The sequence below is a fragment of the Pelodiscus sinensis genome, chromosome 2 (assembly GCF_049634645.1).
Source record: "Pelodiscus sinensis isolate JC-2024 chromosome 2, ASM4963464v1, whole genome shotgun sequence".
NCBI classification, from domain to species: Eukaryota; Metazoa; Chordata; order Testudines; family Trionychidae; genus Pelodiscus; species Pelodiscus sinensis.
The window spans coordinates 46,100,517-46,124,862 of NC_134712.1; the positions used below are offsets into that span (position 1 = coordinate 46,100,517).

General features: G+C 40.8%; 1 protein-coding gene across 1 annotated transcript; it reads right to left on the reverse strand.

Annotated features, from left to right (window-relative positions):
- Window positions 1-1,037: 1,037 nt before the first annotated feature.
- On the reverse strand, window positions 1,038-24,020 carry LOC102453787 (carbonic anhydrase 3-like). The gene is made up of 7 exons (XM_075920442.1): window positions 23,863-24,020; window positions 23,133-23,330; window positions 14,767-14,885; window positions 13,121-13,213; window positions 9,970-10,035; window positions 7,847-8,002; window positions 1,038-2,141 (listed from the first exon to the last, which is right to left on the reverse strand). Exons 1-7 carry the CDS (start codon window positions 23,903-23,905, stop codon window positions 2,022-2,024), a joined length of 795 nt encoding a protein of 264 aa, XP_075776557.1. The 5' UTR covers window positions 23,906-24,020; the 3' UTR covers window positions 1,038-2,021.
- Window positions 24,021-24,346: the final 326 nt, after the last annotated feature.

The window sequence follows — 24,346 nt, forward strand, 5'->3', positions numbered from 1 at the left end:
CAACCTCACAGGATTGACTGAATACCAATCTATGTCCTTAGTGCAATGAAGCTATTCATTCCATTCTTAAAAGTTTAGGTTTGTGTTCTGTAAAGTATGGAGATGAAGTAGTGGCAAAGAGGAAATTTCAGTGACCCAACAGTCCAGCTGGTTATATCATGTGGTTCCTTGCAGGAAATTAGAGTTCACTTATAATAGCATTATTAGAAATGAGTCAGATCAGTTCAGAAAAGTTTAAGCAGAATACTTCTGAATATATGGGTTTGGTGGGATCAAGGATAGTACATGTTCAAAAGAGAAGTAAATGCTATTAGGAATGAGGCTTTTCCTGGAACAAAAGGACCCCAGGTGCCAATTGGTACTACCCTGATGAAGTACCATATCTTTGAGGTACTATTGGAGTCACAAATCTCTCCACCATGATTGTATCTTTAAGATCAAGCAAATAGCTAAATACATTGGGTATTGCATTCTTTGTCCATTTCTAAGTTATACAGGCATGTGGTGAGGAGCTGTACTGGGCATTTGCTACCCTCTGTTAGAAGCTCTGCCCAATGGAGACAGTGCCCTTTTGTGGAAAATAATGGCAGAGAAGTTAGTCCTCCAGGAACTGCTTCAAGAGGATGTCCAGCATCAACTATAGAGGGAACCAATGAGAACTGGACCTACATCAGTTGGAAGGGCTTGGAGCAGACAAAAGTCAAGAAGGCCCCATGGCACTGTAAACTAGCCTGCAAGAAGCAATTCTGTCCAGAGTTAGAGGAAGTATTTTTCCTATCTTAACCCCCAAACTCAGTTGTTCAGCCAAAGATTGTTTTTGTTTACTTTGTGGAATGTAAAGCCCAGGTGGTTACATTGAGTTGAATATCAGTTTGACTGCTGTAAAATTATAAGGAGTTTGTTTGTGAGATGGTCCACTGGCTTAGAGAAACCCATAACAGATGCATTATGGAAGACATTGACAAGTCTGTCTGTTAAATTTGTGTCTGTTATTTTTCTTGTCACTCAACATTAGAAATGAAATCAAAACCAGCATCTCTGATTTAAGTATATTTATTAATATTGGGTCTGCTAAGGCAGAAGTGGTGTTACTTCAAGTGCAGTTATGCAGTTCTTTTTCATTGCTCTCGCTACCATAATTCCGACAGCAAAGGAAGAGACCATCATAATCAATTGCTTTTAGATACCGAGTTAAATTCTGGTCTCAAACATTTACACACAAATGTCAGAGACATTATGATCAAATGCATATGTGGCAAAATTTGGCCTTGATATACGTAAGGAAAATGGTATAGTATTAAAAATGGAAATGACATTACTTTTAGGATGCTAAAGGGCTTTCTACCAATTCTATGCTCTTAGTTTGATCTAACAACTTGATTTCAATTTTCAGAATAAAATTGAACAATATTAATATTTCAGTTTTTAAAATCTTAACTTGCTTTAATTATCAGTGGGAATTTAATGAGTCTCTATACCCTCCAGAGTTTTATATGAATGCAATGATTAAAAATCTGTTCCCAGTTACAGACAGGAGTCCCCACTGGATTACGTTAGTACAATTGATAATTTAACCCATATTGCCCATTTTAAATTCAGATGACATTGTTTCTATTAGTTGGAAACCTTTATAGTCTTCAAAACATGAGCACTGAAGAAAATAAGGATACTAGGGAAATGCCTTTTGTAGCTATTAGTAATTACACCTTTTTTCTTCCATAGAAATATCCATACAAATACAATTATTAAAACTAACATGGTTGCTATTGAGATCCAAACATTTTCATGCTAAGGTTAGATTCCACATTTTCATGCTAAGGTTAGAATTTGCCTCAAGTTTGATTATTTTTAAATACTTCTCAAAACTAAATTAATAGATCCATGACATTTCATTACTCAGAATTTCAAAATGAGAAACAGAGATCTGCCTCTAGAGGAAGAGCAGTAGAGGGCACAAAGCTAACTAGACTTCGGGATGTAGGAATTTCTTCACTTGAAGACACCCATTTTTAGTATAGACTTTATTGGAATGAGGCTTTCACCACCCTTCCTTTCACAGGCTGAGGAGGGCGCCAGTTATCCACCATGGGGCGCACAGGTTCTGTATCAGCATTGATGGAGAGGCTTCGGAGCTTTGTCATCTGCAAAAAAGCAAAATAACAATATCAGCATGGAATTCACTTAGGGGTAATTTAAGGCGTGATGCCTAGACCGACTAGCTGGGCCAACCACTGGGCTAATGTATGGAGACTACTGAAGGCTAATGGCTGGAATAGTCTCCGGGGATTCTTACACAGTAGATCCGTTAAGCTGTGGAAACCTTTGAACATGCCTAGCCTCTTCATGACAGATCCCCACATGTCCTTGCACTGAGGAGCTCTGTGATGTGCCAAGGATAGGCAGCCTTTGTATGCCCCTTGTGCTGTGGAACTTCAAGGGAATTTTTCTTCATGATCAGGGAGGCAGGATAAGAGTACAAAGGCTGACAGAAATCAGAGCGACAGCTGGCCTGTAGAGTACTTAATTTTGAAAAGCAGTAAAAAAGTCATCTGAATTAGTAATCTGAAAAATAATAATAAATCCATAACGAACCTCATGGCTCACTGTATGCCATGTTCAGAATGTAAGGCTGTCTTATTAGGCTAGAGAAAGAGTAAGAGTGATTTAACAAAATTGTATTAAATGAAATAATGTAATTCTGTTGTAGAGAACACAGACACGTGGAGTGACTAGGCTCTGAGGCTCTCATCAGGGCTGGGGAGAAGAAATTCTTCCTTAAACCCAGAGAGTGACTGCAATAACCTTTGTGGCCAGTATGCTACCATCTGTGGGGTAAAAATAGCCTGGGGGTCCATTGCCTTGAGCCATCCACAGGCTCAAGGTGATGGGGTGCAGAGAGCACTGGTTTGCAAAGTTCTGTGACATGCAAGAGATGTGGACAATCTATGCAGGGGCCCCAAACCCTGTCCCCTTCCATTCGGCACAAGAAATGCAGCATTTGGTCCTACCAATAGAGGCTACAGAGGAGGTGTCAGGATTTGGTCCTGTAAGAAGCCCTTAAACGGCTGGATTTTCCAATACATTTTTTGCTTCACTAACATGCTAAGGCACAGACTGTATCTTGTTGTCATGTAGCAGGAAGACTCAATACCCATGGCAGCAAATATTACTAAATGGGATGCTCCCTCCTGCAATACTTTGAATGGGTTTGGAGCAGGCCATTCAGTTTGTTTCTTTTATGCTGAAAAAATTAAAAATAAAAAAGTCCGGGTTAACTTCTCCTTGTGTGATACCACAAGCAGCATTTTCCAGGTCCTTTTATGACTTGATAACATGCTCTGGCTCTGCACCAGATAGCCAATGTATCCAACTGCTGCTGTACCCCCATTTGCCCTATATATGAATTTGCTGTAAAAATCCAGGCAGGCCACAGGGGTTGTAGAAATAATACAACAAAAAGTGGATTGCGTAATGATGCACAGCCTAATGTATATCGGGAGAGCACATCTTTCCAAGTGCACCAGTTGCACATTGGACAATTTGGCCTTCAATGTCCCAGTCATACAGACGAAGAACAAACTTGACCTCTTTGGCAAAGGGACTAGTACTTACAATTACTGTCAGCAAGCCTAAACGTTAGCAGGCTTCTAAGATTAGCGAGCTTTAAGGGTCTGATCCTGTGAAGTTCTCTGAGATGATTGTCACTTACACAGCGTCAGCTCTTTGGGGCAGAGACTGTCATTTTTTTCAGTGTTTGTACTGGGCCCAGCTCACTGTGGCCTTGATCCATGACTGGGGCTCTTTGGCAGCATAACCACAAATAAACAACAAAGCACGGGCTACAAGTATAATTATTTTTTAAATGATCAGGCTCTCTGTTTGAACTGACTGAAGTGTTCACAAGTTACACACAAGCTCTGTTGGTTACTGGAAGAACAATTAATGCCTGGATGTAGCAGTTATTGGAAATATATCAGATGAAGTTAGATCAATGATTCAGCACATAGCTGTTGCATTAATTTCACAGTAAAATAAACCCATAAAGTAGGGGAGAGGGAGAGAAGAAGTTGATATTTTTATTGCTAATGCAACACAGAGCTGTTTGTTAACAACTATGCCTTCATGAAAGTTCCAAATAAACCCATATCTGATACCCTGTTATGCAAATAGCTGAGTCAGTAAACACTAACAAGAGTTGTGTTGTTGAGTCAAGAAAGCTGACCAGAGCCAATTTGCATTTTGCATGCTAGGAGAAGCTTCCAAATATCTAATACCTTTATATTTAGGTGCAAACAAAGGGAAATAGGGAAATGACCTCCAGACCAGTGCTGTCTTTGAATGAGCTATGAAAATACAGCTCTGAGATATGTAAATATAGTCATTCAGGAGCTTTTGTTAGCTTTCACCTTTTGGCCTAGGTTTAAATCAGCCCTCAGTTCTAGTGATCTCACTGTATTCATTTACTTCATTTTTCAGATAATAAGCAGCAACAAAAGTATGGGTCAGAATTTGGAAAACAAATTATTTTGTGATATATTCATGCCAACAGAATATGTACGCAGTGTCAAAAATGCCTGCCAGGGTTTATTTGTATCACATTATAAAACACTTTGAGATCCTGGGTGAGAAGTTACACATATGTAAGTACATACCGGTATATATAATCTAATAGATACATAAACAGTCCCTTAAATTTTCATTTTCCTACTGAGTCATAATCTTGAAATTTGGGACACTCATACATTGTGGACTACTGAGTGTAGGAGCAATCCTATATTAGAAAATTGATCTTTACATCTGAGATTGCCAAAAAGACCTTTGGTCAATTTTATCAGCTTTCCACCATTAAAATTTACAGATATATTTATTTATCATCAAGGACTATCATCTTGGGTATGAAACCTTCAGATCAGTGAACTGAAGGTCATCCGAAATCACCACTTCTGCCTACTAGAATTTAGCCTAGAAATTAGGGATGCGAAGTTTTAACCAGATAACTGGTAACTGGCAGGGCTGGAACAGCTCCCCACTTGTCGCAGGCAGGGATGGGGAGAGGGTGCCGTGGACAGGCGCTACTTCAGCATCCCAGACAATGCAGCCCCTGGCCGTGATGGGGTGGGACACAGGCAGGGGATGCTCTGGCCTGTTAGAGCAGCCCCTGCATATGGGAGAGGAGGGAGGACGTCCCAGCCCAGCAGCAGGGGTGGGGAGATGCTTGGCCCCTTTTTATAAGTTAACTGATCAAACAATATGTTTAACTGGTTAGCCAATTAAACAGGATTTTACATCCCTACTAGAAATGTAATTTTTACATAGAAATTATTGCAAGTTTCACAGTTGTCTTTATTTTCCACTGCTTCCTAGAATGTGGGGCAGGTCATTAAAGGTCACATTTCTTTGGAAAACAGTATTTCAAATAGACTGATATTAGGGAAGAATCTTTCAAAATATTAAATAAAAAGTAAATGTAAAGGAAATTATGGCTGTAAAATGAATCCCTGAGAAATGCCAATCATAAGGTTGCATTTATGATACAGTTTTTAATTAGATTATCATAAGAACCTTTGTTTCTTTCAGTGCGTAGTGAATGAAACAACAGTTCACTGTTTAGTATTAGTCTCACTCATCCTGCCCTCATTTGCTGCATTCCACAGTAAAAGTGTAATTTTTTTCCTCAGTCTTCATTCAAGAGTAAATGGTGATTTTGCTCAAACTTTAAAGAGGAAAAAAATTGACCTGGGAAATGTTCTGCCTGAAAGATGAACGCTGGAGATGAATGCCAGAAGTGGACATTTCATGGAGATATGCTGAAATTTGCTTTAGTTCAAATTCAAAATAAAAACAAAACATTTAAAAATACTCTGGAGCATGGGTTCTGGGGCCATCCCTTTGGGACACTGCCAAGGGGGTCACAGATGCTAGAAGCCCTGATGTCCCCAACCCTGAGGAGATCCTGTCCCTGAATAGGGGACAATGGGCTTTTGAGGAGCTGTGAGCCTGACAGCCAGGTGTCCCACTGATCCCAGGCTCTCAGCTCCCACTCAGCTCTCTAGGGGTTCTCAGGACAAATTTTGTATGGCCTCAGAGTGGGGCCACCAACTCTTGCTTGGGGCCACTCTCATACTTTTCCATAAAAAACTTCATTAGCTTTAGGAAAATAAATATGCACATATACATGTCCAAATCATTGCAGTTTATTTACTGCTAGCTAATAAGCCTATTGTGAAAAGTGATATTAACAATTATACAAGTATCACTTTTCACAGATGTACTCGGCCTGGACAAGCCTGGGGACAAATTAAGCCATGAATGGAGGGAGGAGTGGCCTGAATCTTCATAGCTGGAGGATGGAGCCCAAAACTGCCCAAAGCCAGAGCCAGCCTCCTCACAGTCAGAGCCTGTCCCTGCCACCCCAGGACTGAAGTCCAAAGCCTAAGCCCCACCACTCCTGGGAAGGTGGGTAACTTGCCTGCCACCTGCTTCTCCAGCATTAAACCCCAGATGTCTCCAAAGCCAGGAGTGGGCCCAAGCCCTGTTGTTGCCCCAGCAACCAACACCAAGCCCATACATCCAGGAGCACCAGGGAGGGAAAGAGGCTTCTGTTTGTTTCCTACCCTCTCCTCCCTGCCATAACACCCAGGAGGCCGTGTCACAGGAAAAGCCCCTGTGAGAAAAGCCCCTTTGAGAAACGTGGGCTGTTGAGGAAAAAAGAACCTAGAAGCTTGGGCTCTCCAGATGTGACCAGGCAGGCTGCCAAGAAGCCAGGCAAGCAAGCTGGCTGAAAACCAAGCAGGGCAGGCAGGACTCCATTAGAACCCTGCCTGGGTTCTGTTAGAACATCATCCAAGTCAAACTATCTCTGCCATTAATTTAGATTGCAACAAAATGGCAAATTCCAACAAAAAGTTTAATTTTATTTCTTCCAACCAGCTCTAACTGAAAATCCTTTAAAATTTAAATGGTTTAAACATCCATAACTTTAACTTTTGCTACATGCATCAAGTGTTCTGCTGATTTATCTTGCTGTGGAAGTATCTAGGTTAGTGGCTTAAACGTTGATAAGCTTGATGTGTGAGCAGTACAGGCTTTAGCTTCAGCAAGACCCCATGTGAAGTTGGGTAAGCCACGTTCAGCTCCATCTACTGCATTCAGGGGTTAAAGTAAGAGGAGAGCAAACAGAGAGGAAAGGGAAAGGTACTACTTCTCCTTGCCGATGTGGTGAGAGCTCCTTCTTCTCTTTCAATCTACTGCACCTTGCCTTATAATCATTCCCCTCCACATAGCCCTAAACTCTCACATTCACTTCCTGGTCACCTCCTACCTCCCTGTGACTACACCCCTCCCCCAGCCTATCACAACTGATTTATGATACTCTGTCCATGGTATCTGGTGGCTTGATCCCTCCCCACTGACATGGCCTAAGTAGCCAAGAAGGGGATCCAAAAATTTTCCAAAATGATTTTCCAATTGAGGAATTTAACTAGAGATTTAGATCTCTTCTGCCACCTGCTGCCACTGGCATTATATAATGACTGGGAAGTAGGGCACTTGGGTTGGGTGGCTATGGAACAGCTGGCCCAGGGAAAAGTGGAGTCCTATACAACTCTTTTCAGAGTCCCAGTGGTGTTCCTAATAAAGCCAGATGAGTAGTTTCTAATTGAAGAACCCAATCCTGTAATTCAAAGCTCTCACTTTGTTTTAACTCAATTACTCATGCAACTTCCCACTGACTCCAGTGGGAGCTTTCCTTATTGAAAGATTAAGGTCAGGGAGGCACATAAATAAATCATTTTAAATTGTGAAAGAATGATGACACTAGGGAGGTTAATGTCCAGTTGAAGTTTACCTGGTCTGAGCTGACAATAATAGGCTCCCTCAGAAGAATCCAGGTAATGCACTCTTCACACGGTGGTGTAGTGAAGGAGCCGTGGTACGTCCAATAGTCCCGAGATTTAGGGAAAAGAATTGACGGATCAAAGTTCTGAAAAGGAGCCTCTTTCCCCTTAAATAAATAAAAAGAAATATTGTTACTAACACTAATAGAGAGAGGAATCTTGCTTAAAGAGAGACCCAAGTTTCCATGCAATAATGGGCAAGGATGATATGTAATGGATTAATCGTCTCCTCCTTATATGCCCTGCAATTTACTGTTCTAAAAATGAGCACTAACCCAAGGCTGAGATTACCCATGTAAATAAAATAAGATGTACTTTATCACACTGTCCACCGCTGCAAATAAAGTTTGAAACATCTGACAAACTCATATCACCATAATGTACATTTACCTAACAATTAGGACTGTACATGAAATATTTAGGTCCAAGACATTTTTAGTAACTTGTCTTATACATAAATAAGTAGAGTTAAAGAGCTTTATCATCTACCAAGAAAAAATAAGTGTAATAAATATAATACTTCAAAATAAATACACAGTATCTTGTAATTCCTTGTCCCATGCTTTCTCTGCTTTACTTGAACTGTTTCAATAGCTACAGCACAATTCTACACTGCTTTGAAATATGTGTGGTGGCTAGCTTTCACTATCCAAACCTGAACATCTTCCTTTCCATTATTACTAAAACAAGGTGTAAAATCTGATAAAGTTAAGGAATCTCAGGTGCCATTTAAGGAGGCTAGCTTCACTGCTGTTTTTTTTACCATATTAGATTACTGTGTTCACCTATTTTCTTAAGAACTTTTGGTTATGGTTATGGTATTGAAGCTGTTGTTTATAAAGGTGTTTGCAAGAGTAAGAAATGAGTGGAATTTTAAGGGCTGTTGTCTTTGGCAGAGCAGAGAGTATAGGAGAGGGTGATAAATGACTCAGGATTGGATAAGTAGGAAGAAGTAGAGTTATATAGGGACTAGAGCAGAGGTGGGGAATTTACATTGCCTGGATCCAGCCCCTGAAGTTTTGGTCGGGGACTGAAGAGCCAGTGTTGGTGCTCCCGCCCTGAACCTCCCCATCTTGCCCAGACCTTCCACCCCTACCTCACAGACTGACCTCTTAACTCCAGCCCATTCCTGCACCCACCTTCCCAACTAGTCTCCACACCACAAATCCACTCCTGCACCCTATCATCCTTCCAGACTCACCAACCCCCAACCCACTTCTGCATCCTCCTTCCTGCCCTGGTCCCACATCCTTAGCCTGCTTTCCAGGAGTCCCCTCCCACACATTGAACCTCTTATTTTTGGCCAGACCCAAAGCCTATGGGGAACCACAACATCTACTAACCTGTCCCCACCCCAGGCTCTGCTATGCAAGGAGAATGTGTAGAGTGTCTTTCTTCTTCTCATTTGGGGGCCACATCAATGAGGGTTTTTTATTTTTTTTTTTTTTTGCTTCGCACTTTTGCACAGCCCCCAACTGATTTTTTTGTGGGTCAGTGGCCCCTGGCCCAAGAAAGGTTCCCCAGCCCTGGACTGGAGGATAAAAAGAGAGAAAGAAGTTTAAAGTTGAGGTGACAGAGAGTAGGGAGCTAGTGGAGAGCTTGAGGACTGGATCCCACATATCAACTGCAGTACTCATGTGCTTAAAGGCAAGCACACACAGACTAATATTTTTAGGAAACATCCAGTAGTTGCATTCACTTCCAGTGTTAAATAAATCTAGACCTAATACTATAATTCTTATGCAAACTAAGCTGCCTTCTGTGGGAATTCTGCCTATGGAAGGCCCTTAGGTAACTATCTCATTAATTTGAAAAACAGTTCAGGATAGGCTTTGCTGTCATATTTGTGCTGCTCTCAATGATGGCAGATCCAGAGCTCATTGAAGTCAATGGAGGATCTTAGAGAAGTGAGAGGAGGAATTACATTTCTCCTTAAAGAAAAGAACATACTCTGGGGCTGCTTTGTGTTGCTGGAACACTGCAAAGCACACCAAACAGACTTGCAAATCTAGCCTTCTGGATTTTGTTACTGCATCCACCTAGCTACCTTTATACAATAAAATTGTTTGGTTACCTTCGTCTTAATATTATCTATTTCTTCAAGAATTCTCTTCATCTCTGGTTTGGGAGTTTTTCCTACCTATAATGGAGAAAGCATGAGTTGAATAGTAGTTACAGCAGCTGAATTTGTTTTCCATATCTCACGACTGCATGAAAATTCAATTTGACCCATCCCATCTGTCAGTTAACATTCTTTAACCATTTTGTACTGAAAAACAACAAAATGTTACTTCTGATAGAAGAAAAAAAACTGTCTAGAAGGCTCAGTCATTCTCCAGTTGAAATGACTAGTATAATTCCCACTGATTTAAGTGAGGCAAGATGGCATGTACACTATCTTATAAACTTGATGCAAAAGAAGAAATTCTGATGATTACAAGTAAATTAGTTTTACATCTTACACAATTTTTACTTATAACAAACAGAAAATGTATTCTTCCATTAGCATGTATATGCACCATGTTAATTTTCCTACCAAATGCATGCTTTAGTTTTTGTGAGTTTTATATAAAGGCAATAAGATGTTCTCTGTCTTATTCTCTATCCCTTTTTTAATGATTCCTAACATTCTCTCTGCTTTTTTAACTACCACTGCTCATTGAGTGGATATTATCAGAGAACTATCCACAATGACTCCAAGATCTCTCTCTTGAGTAGTTATATCTAAATTAGCCCCCATCATATTGTATGTATAGTAGGGATTATTTTTTCCAATGTGCATTAGTTTACATTTATCAACATTAAATTTCACTTGCCATTTTGTTGCCCAATTACTTAGTTTTGTGAGATTTTTTTGAAGCTCTTCACAGTCTGCTATGATCTTGACTATCTTGAGCAGTTTAGTATCATCTGAAAATGTTGCCACCTCACTGTTTACCCCTTTCTCCAGATCATTTATAAATAGGTTGAACAGGATGGGTCCCAGAACAGACTCTTGGGGGACACCACTAGTTAACTCTCTCTATTCAGAAAATTTACCATTTATTCCGACCCTTTGTTTCCTGTCTTTGAACCAGGTTTCAGTACATGAAAGGACCTTCCCTCTTATCCCGTGAAAACTTACTTTACTTAAGAGCCTTTGGTGAGGGAATTTGTCAAAGGCTTTCTGGAAATCTAAGTACACTATATCTACTAGATCCCTCTTGTCCACATATTTGTTGACCTCCTCAAAGAATTCTAGGGCTGCGTCTAGACTGGCATGATTTTGCGGAAATACTTTTAATGGAAAAGTTTTTCCGTTGAAAGTATTTCCGCAAAAGAGCGTCTAGATTGGCACGGATGCTTTTGCGCAAAAAGAGCTTTTGTGCAAAAGCATCCGTGCCCAGTTTAGACATGCTTTTGTGCAAGAAAGCTCCGATGGCCATTTTAGCCATCGGGCTTTCTTGCGCAAAAAATTAAGGTGCCTGTCTACACTGGCCCTCTTCTGCAAGTATTCTTGCGCAAGAGGGCTTATCCCTGAGGGGGAGCGTCAAAGTATTTGCGCAAGAAGCACTGAATTCTTACATTAGAACGTCAGCGCTCTTGCGCAAATTCAAGCAGCCAGTGTAGATAGCTGGCAAGTTTTGTGCAAAATCTTGCCAGTCTGAATGCACCCTAGTAGATTAGTAAGGCATGATTTCCCTTTACAGAAACCATGTTGACTTTTCCCCAACAAATTGTGTTCATCTATGTCTAACAATTTTATTCTTTACTATAGTTTCAACTAATTTGCCCAGTATTGACATTACACTTACTGATCTGAAATTGCCAGGATCACCTCTAGAGACCTTTTTAAATGTTGACGTCACGTTAGCTAACTTCCAGTTATTAGGTACATAAGCTGATTAAAGGATAGGTTACAAACCACAGTTAACAGTTCCACAATTTCACATTTGAGTTCTTCCAGAACTCTTGGGTGAATAACAACATCTGGTCCTGGTGACTTGTTACTGTTAAGTTTACCAATTTGTTCTAAAACCTCCTCTAATGACACCTCAAATGACACCTGGGACAATTCCTTACCAGGATTTAACTTCCACTTTTTAAACTATGTTTTTTTGTCTCTCACTATTTCTTTTCCTTTGTTGTTTACCCATGTATTTTTTTGTTTGCTTACTATATGTTTGGGTTTGTTTTTTTTAATTTGGGGTATAAATTTAAATATGGTGTCTTTGAAAAGTTTCCATGCAGCTTGCAGAGATTTTACTTTTGTCACAGTATCTTTTAATTTCTGTTTAACCAACCTCCCTATTTTTGTGTAGTTCCCTTTTCTGAAATGAAACAGTGTTGGGTTGCTGAGGAGTTTTATCCACCGCAGGGATGTTAAATTTTATTACATTATGGCCACTATTTCCAAGTGATCAAGTTATATTTACCCCTTGGGCCAGAACCTGTGTTCCACTTAAGACTAAATCAAGAATTGCCTCTCCCCTTGTGGGTTCCAGAATCAGCTGTTCCAAGAAGCAGTCATTTAAGGTATTAAGAAATTGTATCTTCGCATCCTGTCCTGAGGTGATTAATAAAGACTTAAAGGGTGATAATATAATGAAGGCCATCAGCATGGGTTTATGGAAAACAGATCCTGTCAAACTAATTTGGTATCTTTTTTCATAAGATTACAAGTAATAGTGCTGATATAACATACTTAAACTTTTATAAGGCATTTGACTCAATTCCCCATGACAATTTGATTAAGATACTAAAAATACAAAATCAACATAGTGCATACTAAATGAATTAACAGCTGGCTAACTGACAGGTCTCAAAAGGTAACAGAAAATCATCATCAAGCAGATGTATTTCTAGTGGGGTATTGCAGGGATACCCCTGGAAGACAACATAAAATCATTGAAAAAAATTTACATCTTCCACAAAGACAGGGGAAGTGCAAAATAATAAAGAGGAGAGATCACTGATCAAGCAAAAGCTCAATTGCTAAATTCAACAGGATTCTTATTCAGATACATGTATGACACTCACATGTATGAATGTTATGGATGGTGCTAAAAGTCTATTTTATCGGTGAGAGTGCACTAAATTTATATGGATTTAGGCCTAATATAATCCCAATTTATGCTTCATTCTGAATATTATCCTCTCAATAGGTATACAGCTGACAAGTAAAGCAGGCTAGCAGAAGAATAGAGGTGTGCAACAGAATAAAGAATGAAAATTTCCAAACTCACTTGAAGAAAAATGCCCACGACAGCCACTCCATCAGGTTGTTTCAAAGCTCCAGCAAAATTACTATATTTCGGATTCCAGTGTACCATATGTAGCTTGAACCAAAGAAATGTAAATGTTATAAATCCTGTTATAAAATAAAAAGCCATTACTGGCCCAGACCTGCATTCCTTGTGAATCCAGGTGAGAGCTTTGAATGCATAGGGAATACAGAATTGGGCCCCACAAAATCCTGCAAATGAAGGCAAAGTAAAAGATTTTTCTTGATAGAACAGAAGTTTGGAAGGACAGAATGCTCCCACTCAACCCCCTAGTAATAAATGAGATACCCATGAAACTGGACCATGGCTGATACTACAAAGCGTAAGGGGGAAAGAAGAAAATCACCCACAGCCTGCATGCCTTCCCCTGCCCCCAAGTTTTTGGCCATAGGATATATGATATTTATCTTGCCTGCCACCATTTCTTCCAGATGGGAGTTGTTGTAGAGCCACAATATATATTGGAAGAAACACTAGCAGGCTACTACATGAATCCACATAGAGAGTAAACATGCTATTTCTATGGTAGTTTGAGACTTACATGTCCTCCTATATATGAGATGGAAAGAAGGCAGAATTTGTTATTAATTTATTGTGAACAGAGCTTAAGCCCACACTGATTACACACTGGGTCAAATTCAGCCATTAACTACAATGAGTTTGTCCCATAACAGTTTGTGTGTTTACACCAAAATATCAACAAATATTTATTTAAAACAATTCTTGAGAATACACTAATACATTTTAAAAAACATATTTAGAATATGAAGGATATTCTCCACTCCACCACTTTTAAGGTAGATTTTGGACCTCAACTAATTGAAATGTCCTTGTAATAAAGTCCTCCCTTCAACTGGTAATGCATCTGAAAAAATAAATCCTGGGGCTCTAATTTTACAAATAATGAAATATATACCAAAACCTACTAGGTTATGTCTACACAGCAACATTATTGTTAAATAAATAGCATTATTTCAAAATAGCATAGTCTAGGTCTACACAGCCAGCAGTTGTTTCAACATAATGTCAAAATATCGTCAAGCTGGAGGACTTCTTGCTCTAAATTCTATAACCCTCATTTTGTGAGAAGTAAGGGCAGTTGGAGGAAGATTGCTCTATTTTGAAATCAATGCTGTGTAGACAGCACCTAAACTCTAAATAAGCTATTCTGAAATAATCTACGCAAGTGACAAAGCTCAATATGCGTAGCTTATTTTGAGTTAAGCCCTGCTGTGTAGATATGCCCCCTAGTGACCCATAAAATCCAGAAAAAAATTACATTATTATAAGTTTGAGAAAACATAAAATACTGCTACCAAAGTTTTGTTTGCTGCAAAAAGATCTCACTGAAAATGGTGATTTTAAGGCAGGGGCATGTTTACAAATATTTATAGTTCTGGTAGGAGGCAGGCTTGGGATTGTATTTTTGTTTATGAAAAGCTGTTTTTGTTGGCAGCAATGATTGACCACAGGACTAATTTATGAGTAGTAACAGCAATAACATATTTCATGCATAAATCAATAACTACAAATAAATACTTGAAAAGGAAAGTAGTAAATGTTGCCCAACTGCCCAGTGCACTAGAATAGACAAAACTAGGTCCCACCTCAGCTGCATATTTCACTCCATCTACAACATGCTCAGAGCCGTGGTCATCAGAAGAACCCCAATGAAAGTGAAGCTGACGCAGCCTGTAGGGTCCTGGGAGTGGTCCACCTCGCAGAACTGCAATTGATAATTTACATTTAACATTAGGAACAGACCTTTTTAAGGAAACTTTGATTCAGTACAAGAGGACAAACTTTTAAGGTCATAGTTTTCCAAAACTGAAGAAACTGAAGAAATTCATACCCTTTGAGATATTTCATCTTCCAGGGTTCCCTCAGTTTTAAGAAATGCAATGCAATTCTACTACTCTGATAGCAGTAGGATATATACCAGTTTTACAGATGTTTTTCTGATATTTCCTTAGACTTTGTCCATAGAGGCTAAGCGATTTAGTAAAAGACTCAGATCGCCACAATATTTTTATTAAACTGTATTAATCTGGATAGGGCAGTCAGCATTCCAAATTCCCTGGTCCTACTTACTTCAGAGAAAACAGAGGCAACGAGACATATTTTGACAATACCAGTAGAGGTCCCTTCTGACCATTTCTAGATAAGGATATAATCTCGCAAGGGTAGTTTTACCTTATACTACCTTTCAATTCTGGGCCTGTTTTGATCAGTCACTAGCATAAAATAAGCTCCCAGCACCATTTTCATTTTGACTTAAGGCATGAATGCAACCCATGACTCCAGAAGCAGAAAACTAATAACCCAAGCTAGTGCTGCAGTCCCAGAAGACCTTGTCTGCAGAACACTGAAGTTCTGACCTCCAACAATATTATGGAGGCTCAACGTTAACATTAATACAATTCTTAAATCCTCTAGTGCATAAGCACTATTGGTCTCAAATTAATACTAAATACCAGACATGCTGGAATACCTAGGGATAAAAATTGTGCTAAGTACAAACTGACAGGCTTAACTTTGCAGTTTGTCTTTACCTGGCATGTGCCTTATCCACTAGGGTACGTAAGAAAAACATTGTACTGGCCTTTAGCTGTATAATTCTTATGCGTCTTATTGACTTCAGTAACATATAAATAAACCATCATAAATAATTTGCAGATACATAAAGCCTTTTATAAAAGGATATCAAAATGCTATGCAAAGATAAATAAATATTTATCTGTACATAATATAGTGCCTAGAAACCCAAGACATGGACCAGGCTAAGCGCTGTACAAACACAGAACAAAAAGATGGCCCCTGTCCCAAGGAGCTTTCAGGCTAAATATGGCAAGAGACAACAGATGGATGCAGAGAAAAGGGGGAATGCAAGGAAATCATGAGGCAGGCAGTGGTGTCATCATACCAGCAGACTAACCGTTTTAAGTTTTTGGTAGTCATCACGTCAAAGAAGCATTTGGAGGAGAATTTTGAAGGTGGATAATGAATTAGCTTTGTGGATGTTTATGGTGAGCACCTCTTAAGCATAAGGGGCAGCATGAGAGAAAGTTTGAAGGTGCTGGCTTAAAAACGGAACAAAAGGGCAATGGAAATAAGTGTCTTAGTCATTTGGCAGCAAGTACTAACAGTTTGATGGTGAAAGAGAGATAACAGATATGGTGGAATTATGTCATAAAAGGCCTTGAAAGTTAAGATAACATATTTTATGAGAGAGAGAAGGGGGAGCCAGTGAAAAGATGCAAAGATAAGGAAGACATGATTAAAACAACAGACTAGGAAAACAATCCTTGCTGCAACTTTCTGAATGCATTTGAGGAGGGCAAGAGTGTATCTGTGAAGGCCTAAGAGAAGGATATTGCAGTAGTCAAGACAAAAGATGATGAGAGCTTGGATGAGTGGTTCTGCTTAAGGATGTTAAAGATCGATTAATTTACTAGTTGACTAGTTGATAGGCACTTCTGCATTCCTCCTCTGAAATATACAAGAGCCCCAGTGGGGGCTATTATGTATTTCAAAGTTGGGACTCTGCGTGCAGCCCAGGCCAGCGGGAAGTCCCTCTGACCCTGGGCTCCACACACTTGGAAATGCACAAGAGCTTGGGGGAGTCCTCCAAGCTCTTGTGCATTTCAAAGAGGAAGCACTCACGTGGAGTCCACAGTCAGCAGGACTTCCCGCTGGCCCCGAGCTGCACATGGCATGTCAGCTTTGAAATGTACAAGAGTCTCCAGCGGGGGTGCTTGTGCACTTCAAAGCAGCAGCACTGCATTGACCCTGGGATCAGCTGGGGACTTCCCAGCAGACTCCGGGTTCCGGGGAAATGCCACACGGTGCTCGGGTTCAGCAAGGGAATCCCCAGCTGACCCCAGGCTCCACGCGGTGCTGCTGCTTTGAAATGCTGTGACAGCATTTCAAAGGGGCAACACAGCACAGCTGATCCCAGGCTCAGCTGATCCAGGCTCAGCTCAATGCAGTACTGTTGCTTTGAAATACCGCAGCAGAGCTTCAAAGGAGTAGAGCTGCACAGAGCTCAGGATCAGCTGTGCAATGCTGCTCCTTTGAAACACTGCCATGGTTTGAAGCCCATACCCTGGGTTCCATGAAGCACTGCCACTTTGAAGTACACCCTCTTCCCCCCCCTTTGCTGTCTCTATCTGATAGACTATCTTACTGGATAATCGACTAGTCCTTAACGTCCTTAGTTCTGCTGTGTGGATGGATAAGAACAACTGCACATAAGAGATGTTATGCAGGAAGAACTGACCAGACTTAGACCTAGCCTGGATGTGAGGATCTAGATAAGGGTGTGAATCAAAGATGGAACCCAGGTCATGTGTCTGAATGACAGGCAAAATAATGATGTTGTCCACACTGCCTGAGAAAGCAGGTAATAGGGAGATCTAAGGTTAAGGGGAGAAGAAGGTGAAGATTAGTAGTTCTGTTTGTGCCTTGTTGAGTTTGAATTAATAGCTATGAATCCATGAGATGGTTGAGAGACAGGCCAGATTTTAATCTCAACAGGAAAAGAGAGGAAGATATGTAGGTCACCAGCATAGAGATGGTAGCTGAATTAGTGGTATAGATTAAATTAACTATGGATAAAATGTAGAGGGAGAAGAGACAAGGACAAGGACATATCTCAATGGAACACCCACAGGAAGTTGGAAAGCAGATTCAAAGGATCCTCTGAAGGATCCCATTTCAATTTTGCATACGGGGAAACTGTGACAAAGGCTAAATGGCTTACCAAAGTCAGACAGCAAATCACTGGCAGAGCAGGAAAATCAGTTAACAACTAGATAATGTTGTATCCCTGTAATGTGAGATGTGGGTCTAGAATAGACTGTAGCACTTTAAAAAAGTATCTTTTGATTTTTGGTTCTCTCTAACTTACAAATGGTTTGGTTAACGTTCTAAAGGATTAGAACAAAATCAAAGCTGTTCTTATGCCAGATTTTTTTCAGGTTAAAAACAGAGTTTCTAATTATTATTTTTATCCTTATTTTTTCTATAACTTCAGAACTCAACAAGTGAACATTCATTTATCAAAAGTTGTAAAATATTCCTCATGAAATGCATATACAATTTTTACTTTAAAATTCAGTTGCTATCAGGATTATGCATGGACTTCTTCTAAAGAGAAACATTCCTATGAAGAGCTATAATGCAACAGTGGAAAGTCATGCAGGAACACAGAGGAAGTTTGCAGGAAAATATGTCTGAACTGTGAAGCTCCATGCTCCTGTCCTGCAGCTGGCAGAAAGTCAACAGCAAGAGGATGGCAGTGCAGATGGCCAGAGAATTTGCACATGGAGGCTCAGGGGAGACACTGGTGCCTTCCTGGGGTAACTTTAACCTTGGAACAATCAAGGTCTATTTCCAAGAGAATGTACTGTACATAACCACTCCTGCAATAACCTGACTAGCTCTAGCGTACCACAGCTCAGGAAAGATGCTGATAGACTGTAGAGAGTTCAGAGGAGTCAGAGAATGACTAAAGCATTAGCAAACATGCCTTACAGTGATAGACTCAAGGAACTAAATTTATTAATACTAAAAACCAGATGATCAAGGGGTGACTTGATCACAGTCAGTATGTACCTACATGGAAAACAAATACTTATTTATGGGCTTTTCAATCCAGATGAGAAAGATGATCCAGTGGCTGGGAGTTGAAGCAAGACAAATTCAAAATGCAAGCAAAGTATATAAACTGTAACAATCAGGATATTCCTTATTTTAAACACAAATTGTTCAGGACTTTTTCTCCAAGCCCCTCACATCGTTGCCCATTAATTGTAACTGTTCTTTAACCAACAAAACTCTCAATCCCAAAATTCAAATTTTGAATAGCACGTAGTTCTGATCTAAAGCTTAATTGATCCGATTCTGTGGATCCAACCTAGGAATGTAAAAATTTGTTTAAAATGGTAACCATGTAACCAATAAAATTCCTATCGGTTACATGTTAACTGTTTTACCTGGTGATATACAGCCCGCTGTGGGCTCTGCATTCCCAGAAAACGCCAGATCCTGGAAGCTGGCTACCCCTGCTGAAGGCTCTACTCCTAATGCATAGCCCACAACAAAAGCAGTCAGCTCCCTGAGAGTGGGGCCCTGGTCCTGGGAGTGGAGCTGGCAGAGCCCTTGATGCCATTGTAGATATACTCTGGGATTTATTTTGGGGGTGCTTTGTAGCCTGTGCTACACAACAGGTCAGAGTAGATGATCACAATGGGTCTTTCTGGCCTTGAAATCTATGAACCTGTGAATCTATGAGTACTTCCACTGCTGTCTTTCACTTAGTTTGGGCTTTAAAAAAGTTGTTTAGAAACTGGCACATTAGAAGTATTGCTGGCAGAGATGGCATAATGCAGGAGAGGTACTAAAAAGTACATAAAAATATACTTTTTTACATATCAGAAGGGTAGCCGTGTTAGTGTGAATCTGCAAAAGCAAAGAGGAGTATATTTATACCTATATATGCCTGTATATTTATAACTGCATCTGGAATTTCCACTACATGCACCTGACGAAGTGGGTCTTTGACCACGAAAGCTTATGCTCCAATAAATCTGTTAGTCTATAAGGTGCCACAGGACTCCTCATCACTTTTTTTACATGTATTTGCAATGTACTGTCTCGTCCTGATATGTATACCATAGAAAGCTTCATCAGATGCCATTTATGTGTGGCTATAAATGGTCATAGATATGGGCATGGCCATGTTTACTGGAAAATTTAAGAAAATGAAACAATATCTAAATGTTGTGATTTGAACTTATTTATATTATAAGAATTATATTGTTATTTTGGGTAAAATCCTGAGGTCTTAATTTATTATTGTTGTTATTTAACATTTATATATTGTTCCTTAGGTGGAGAATGAAGACTGAGCTCCTGTTCTAAGGAATTCAGAATGGAGGCTGAATTCAATAGGAAGAAGGACATCTGGATCTGTCCTATTATTAACATTATTATACCCTGAACCCCATCCACAGATGCATCTGCAAACACAGATCTGATAAGCAGTGTGAAATGAGCATTTTTCTGCCCATACAATGTTCTAAAGTTGACCTTCTTTAACCTGTCACTTTTTCTCTCTCAGATCAGAATCAAATACATTGGCCTGGTCTACACTACATGGAAAGGTAGAAATAACATACACAACTCCAGCTACATAAATTACGTAGCTGATGTCAACATAGCTTACATCGCGTTTCCATGCCATCCATACAGTAAGGGTACATCTACACAGCAACATTATTTTGAAATAACTAGCGTTATTTTGAAATCATTTAGTCCACGTCTATACAGCAGGCAGTTATTTCATAAAAATGTTAAAATACTGTCAAGCTGGAGGGCTTCTTACTCTGACTCCTGTAACCCTCATTGTATGAGGAGTAAGAGAAATCAGAGAAAGAGTGCTTTATTTTGAAATAAGTGCTATGTAGATGCTCCCAATTTTGAAATAAGCTATGTAGCTCAATTTGTATAGTTTATTTCGAGTTAAGCCCTGCTGTGTAGATGCACCCCAAGAGACTGATGGGAGCAAATGATCCCATTGGCTTCCCTTATTCCTCTTGAGATGCAGGAGTACCAGAGCCCTTTGAGTTCGATCTAGTGGGTCTTTACTAGACCCGCTAAATCAAACCCCGGAAGTTCGATCCTGGCAGTGTCGATCTTCTGCATAGTGTACCCTTAGAGAACAGTTAATCTGTGTGAAATTCAGACTATCATCAAAATCTCTTTACACCACCAAGTATGGCATCAACGCTGTATATTGCTTGTGGCTAGGTATTTTATATATTAACTAAAGTTATTGTTAATAAGTAGTAGTATTTATTTGTATGACAATACTGTCTCAGGACTGCAGTCATAAATCAAGGCTTGGCAGTACTAGACAATGTACAAATACATAAATGAAGAGCCCTGAAGAGTTTAACACCAAATAAAAAATGAGAGACAATGACAAGTGGATGCAATGTACAGATGGATACATGTGGCTCATCAAGAATAGAATTCCAATGCAAATGCCACCAAAAGTAATCTAATGCAAATAAATAAATAATACGTTAGGTAGAAATTATAAATGATCTTCAGGAAGTAGATGTTTTCCATATTGCTAGAGAACTAATCAAAGTTCTGCTTCAACTGTTCCCAGTCTTTTGTATAGTTATGTTTTTTATTTTATTGGATAACTTCATATTTAGACATATTTAGACTTTGGATTTGTGTTCATTGAAAGAAAATCAAAATTAAGATGCACTCTGCACTTAAATACATAAGAACATTGAGTCTCTTAGCAAAATTCCTCTCACTAAGTATGACTATCCCTATTAACAATACAGTAACAGTAGCTGAAATTTACTATAGTTTAGAAACAACACCATACATCTAGACTACAAGCTTCTTTCGAGAGAGGCTTTTTAGAAAGAGCTCTTTTGAAAGAGATCGGCCAGACAGCCACAAGAATTTCGAAAAAGCCATCTAATTTTTCGAAAGAGAGCACCCAGCCAATCTGGACGCTCTCTTTTGAAAAAGCCCTTTTTGCGTTCAAGAATGCTTTTTTTCGAAAGAGCTCTTTTGAAAAAAGGCTTCTTCCTCATAAAAGCAGGTTTACTGCTGTCGAAAAAAACGCCACATTCTTTCGATTTAATTTCAAAAGAACATGATGGCAGTCTAGATGCAGGTGAAGTTTTTTTGAAAAAAGACACTTTTTTCAAAAAAACTCTGTAGTCTAGACATAGCCCATATGTTATACTACTATATGGTTGGTCTTTCACCCCATAAAATGTGCATACTTGCTCTTCCTTGCTGTTGCTTGGCACGTATTACAAATACATGGCAAAATCCTGCAGACTTTACATACAAGTATGAAGACTGCAGCCTTGTGTCCAAATATTGTATATCTTTTCCAAAGCTGGCTGAGGCATTGGTAATTATTGCTAGTCTGCCTTCAGGACTACGCACTAAAAGCTTTGCAACGATGGAAATTTAGAACCATTTGATTTCTAGAGATGCGAAAATTTAAGTTGCAATATTATTCATCTGATTCCTTTTTAGTACAGTAGTTAAGAAATTTCACAGCTTCTTGCAAGTTACTTTTTTCTATGAAGTGCTGAATCAATCTGAAATTTCAGTGGTTTAGTCAACAGATGCTAAATATTTCTAGCACTTGTTAAGCAGCAGTAGTATCTCTAGTCAAAATGTATGGCCACTCCAACAATTAAGAGTCACAGAATAAATATGCAGCATATTGCATGCAGTGGTAAAGTATTTGTGGATGACCAGGTTAGTAAGAGTAATGATTAATAACAGTGCTAATGTTTGCTTTAAAGAAGCTCATTTTAAACTGAAAATTTTCAGCCTTTTCCTTTTGTTCTTGCAGTCTAATTTAGCAGAAACAGCATGGGCTTAATCCTGCTATCCTATCAAGTAAAAATCTCATTTATGTCAATGGGCATCTTGCTTAAGCAAGGACAGTGGAATTTGAGGTTTATCTATGTAACTGCATTGCTTTACACTTTTCAGAAATGGTACCTTGCCTTTCCAAAGCATTCCAGCTGTGCACCTGAACACCCTTCATTGAAAGCCTAAGGATTTGGCTCAATATTAAGTGCAGAGTGACAGAGAAGGGGAAATTCATCTTCAAACCCAGGGCCAAGATTCCATACCTGCCCATACCAAACTCCCCCCCCCCCCTGAAACTGTAGGTAAGCACTGCTATAAGAGTCACAATCTTCCTGCTCCAGTTGTGTTGAGAACTGGGGCAACTGGATCTTCTCAAATGCAGGTCATAGTTTATCCCCCATTCTAGCCCTAATGTGGCCTTCTCTGCTGGTCTTTGTAGAGACCCTTCGGCAGTAATTAGCAAGCAATACACAGGCTGTCTTCCAAGCACTTTGTAACCATTAACTAATTCAGAATAACTTCTTAAGATACAAGTAAAACTAACCTGATCTATCAAAGGTGTCATCAAACACAACTCGGCAGGTTCGCCCGTTGTTCAGTATGGTCTTCGCTGCACCGGGATCATACCCAACAAACCAAGGGGGCAAAGAGGGGTCGTGCTGGACCTCTTTGGAATTGATTTCAATAGGTGATTGATGGTCTCCACTGGCAATAGGGTAATATTTGTGCCAGTGTTCCGGTCCTAGGAAGAAGGCAAAGGAATGTCATGAAAATGTCTTCCGCTTGGCCCCAAAGCTGACATCTGCTCAACACAAAGCCACTGAGTGACACGCAGTTCTCCTGCATTTACACCCCGCCTCACCGCTGTGCTATTCGCTCCCGGGTGGGTTTTTCCCGCCTGCGGCATTCGCGGCGCTGGCCGTGATGCCAGTCAGAAGGAACTGCCCCCCCGCACAGGCGATGAATGCGGGCTCAGCCCTAGGGCTGCGCTGGCCCTGCCCCTGCTCCTCGCCCGGGCTGCCGCGCTCCCTGCGCCGCGCGGGGCGGAAATCTGGCTGGGACCGGGGGCCGAGCTGCCCGTAAAGCCCTGCCCCGGTTTATTCCCAGGGCAGCAGACGCTGCAGGAGGCAGGAACCTACGGAGCAGCGGGCCGGGCACGTGCGTGACAGCGCCGAGACCGGCTGCGCGCGGCGCTGCAGCTCCCGCCCAGGGGCAGAGCAGGCACCGGACCGCAGCGGCCGCGGGGCGACTCGCCCTGCCCCGACCTCACCCACCGTTGTCAGTGTCGTAGCCCCACTGGCAGGATTGCTGGGCCATGCTCGCGGCGCGGGGTCTCAGCGCTTCGTGCCCGGGCTGCAGCGCTGTGGCGCCGGCTCCGGCTGGGGCTTTTATAGGCTCCTGCCAGCTCCATGCCCCCCGGGAGCCGGCAGAGGTGGAGAGGGACCGGGGCCCGGGGGAGGTGGGTCTGGCCGGCGAGCAGGGGGCGGAGAGAGCGATCCCCTGGAGTCCCCTGCTGGCCCCACCCACCGCCCCGCGGGATGGGATACAACTGATGCTCAATCGGCGGCATCGGCATTTCCCCCGCCCGCTCGCTGGGCTGCCCCGGGCTGGGAAATCAGGGACCGCGCTGAGCGATCTCGTGGGATCGATTCTTTAAGTGGAATTAACTGTCCATGGGAGCTGCAAAGAGCGGGGTGATGGTGGGAGCCCTGCTCATGACCCGGACTGTGGGGCGGGGTAACGTGCATCGCCCTTGCT

What these genes read in the sequence shown, in the direction of transcription:
- LOC102453787 (XM_075920442.1), bottom strand. Translation starts at nt 23,905, where the DNA reads ATGGCCCAGCAATCCTGCCAGTGGGGCTACGACACTGACAACG. An exon ending in GAGTGAAATATGCAGCTGAG is followed by an intron (nt 13,214 to 14,766) that starts GTGGGACCTAGT and finishes CTTTGGTTCAAG; the next exon opens with CTACATATGGTACACTGGAA. An exon ending in TTATTGTCAGCTCAGACCAG is followed by an intron (nt 2,142 to 7,846) that starts GTAAACTTCAAC and finishes GCTTTTTTGCAG; the next exon opens with ATGACAAAGCTCCGAAGCCT.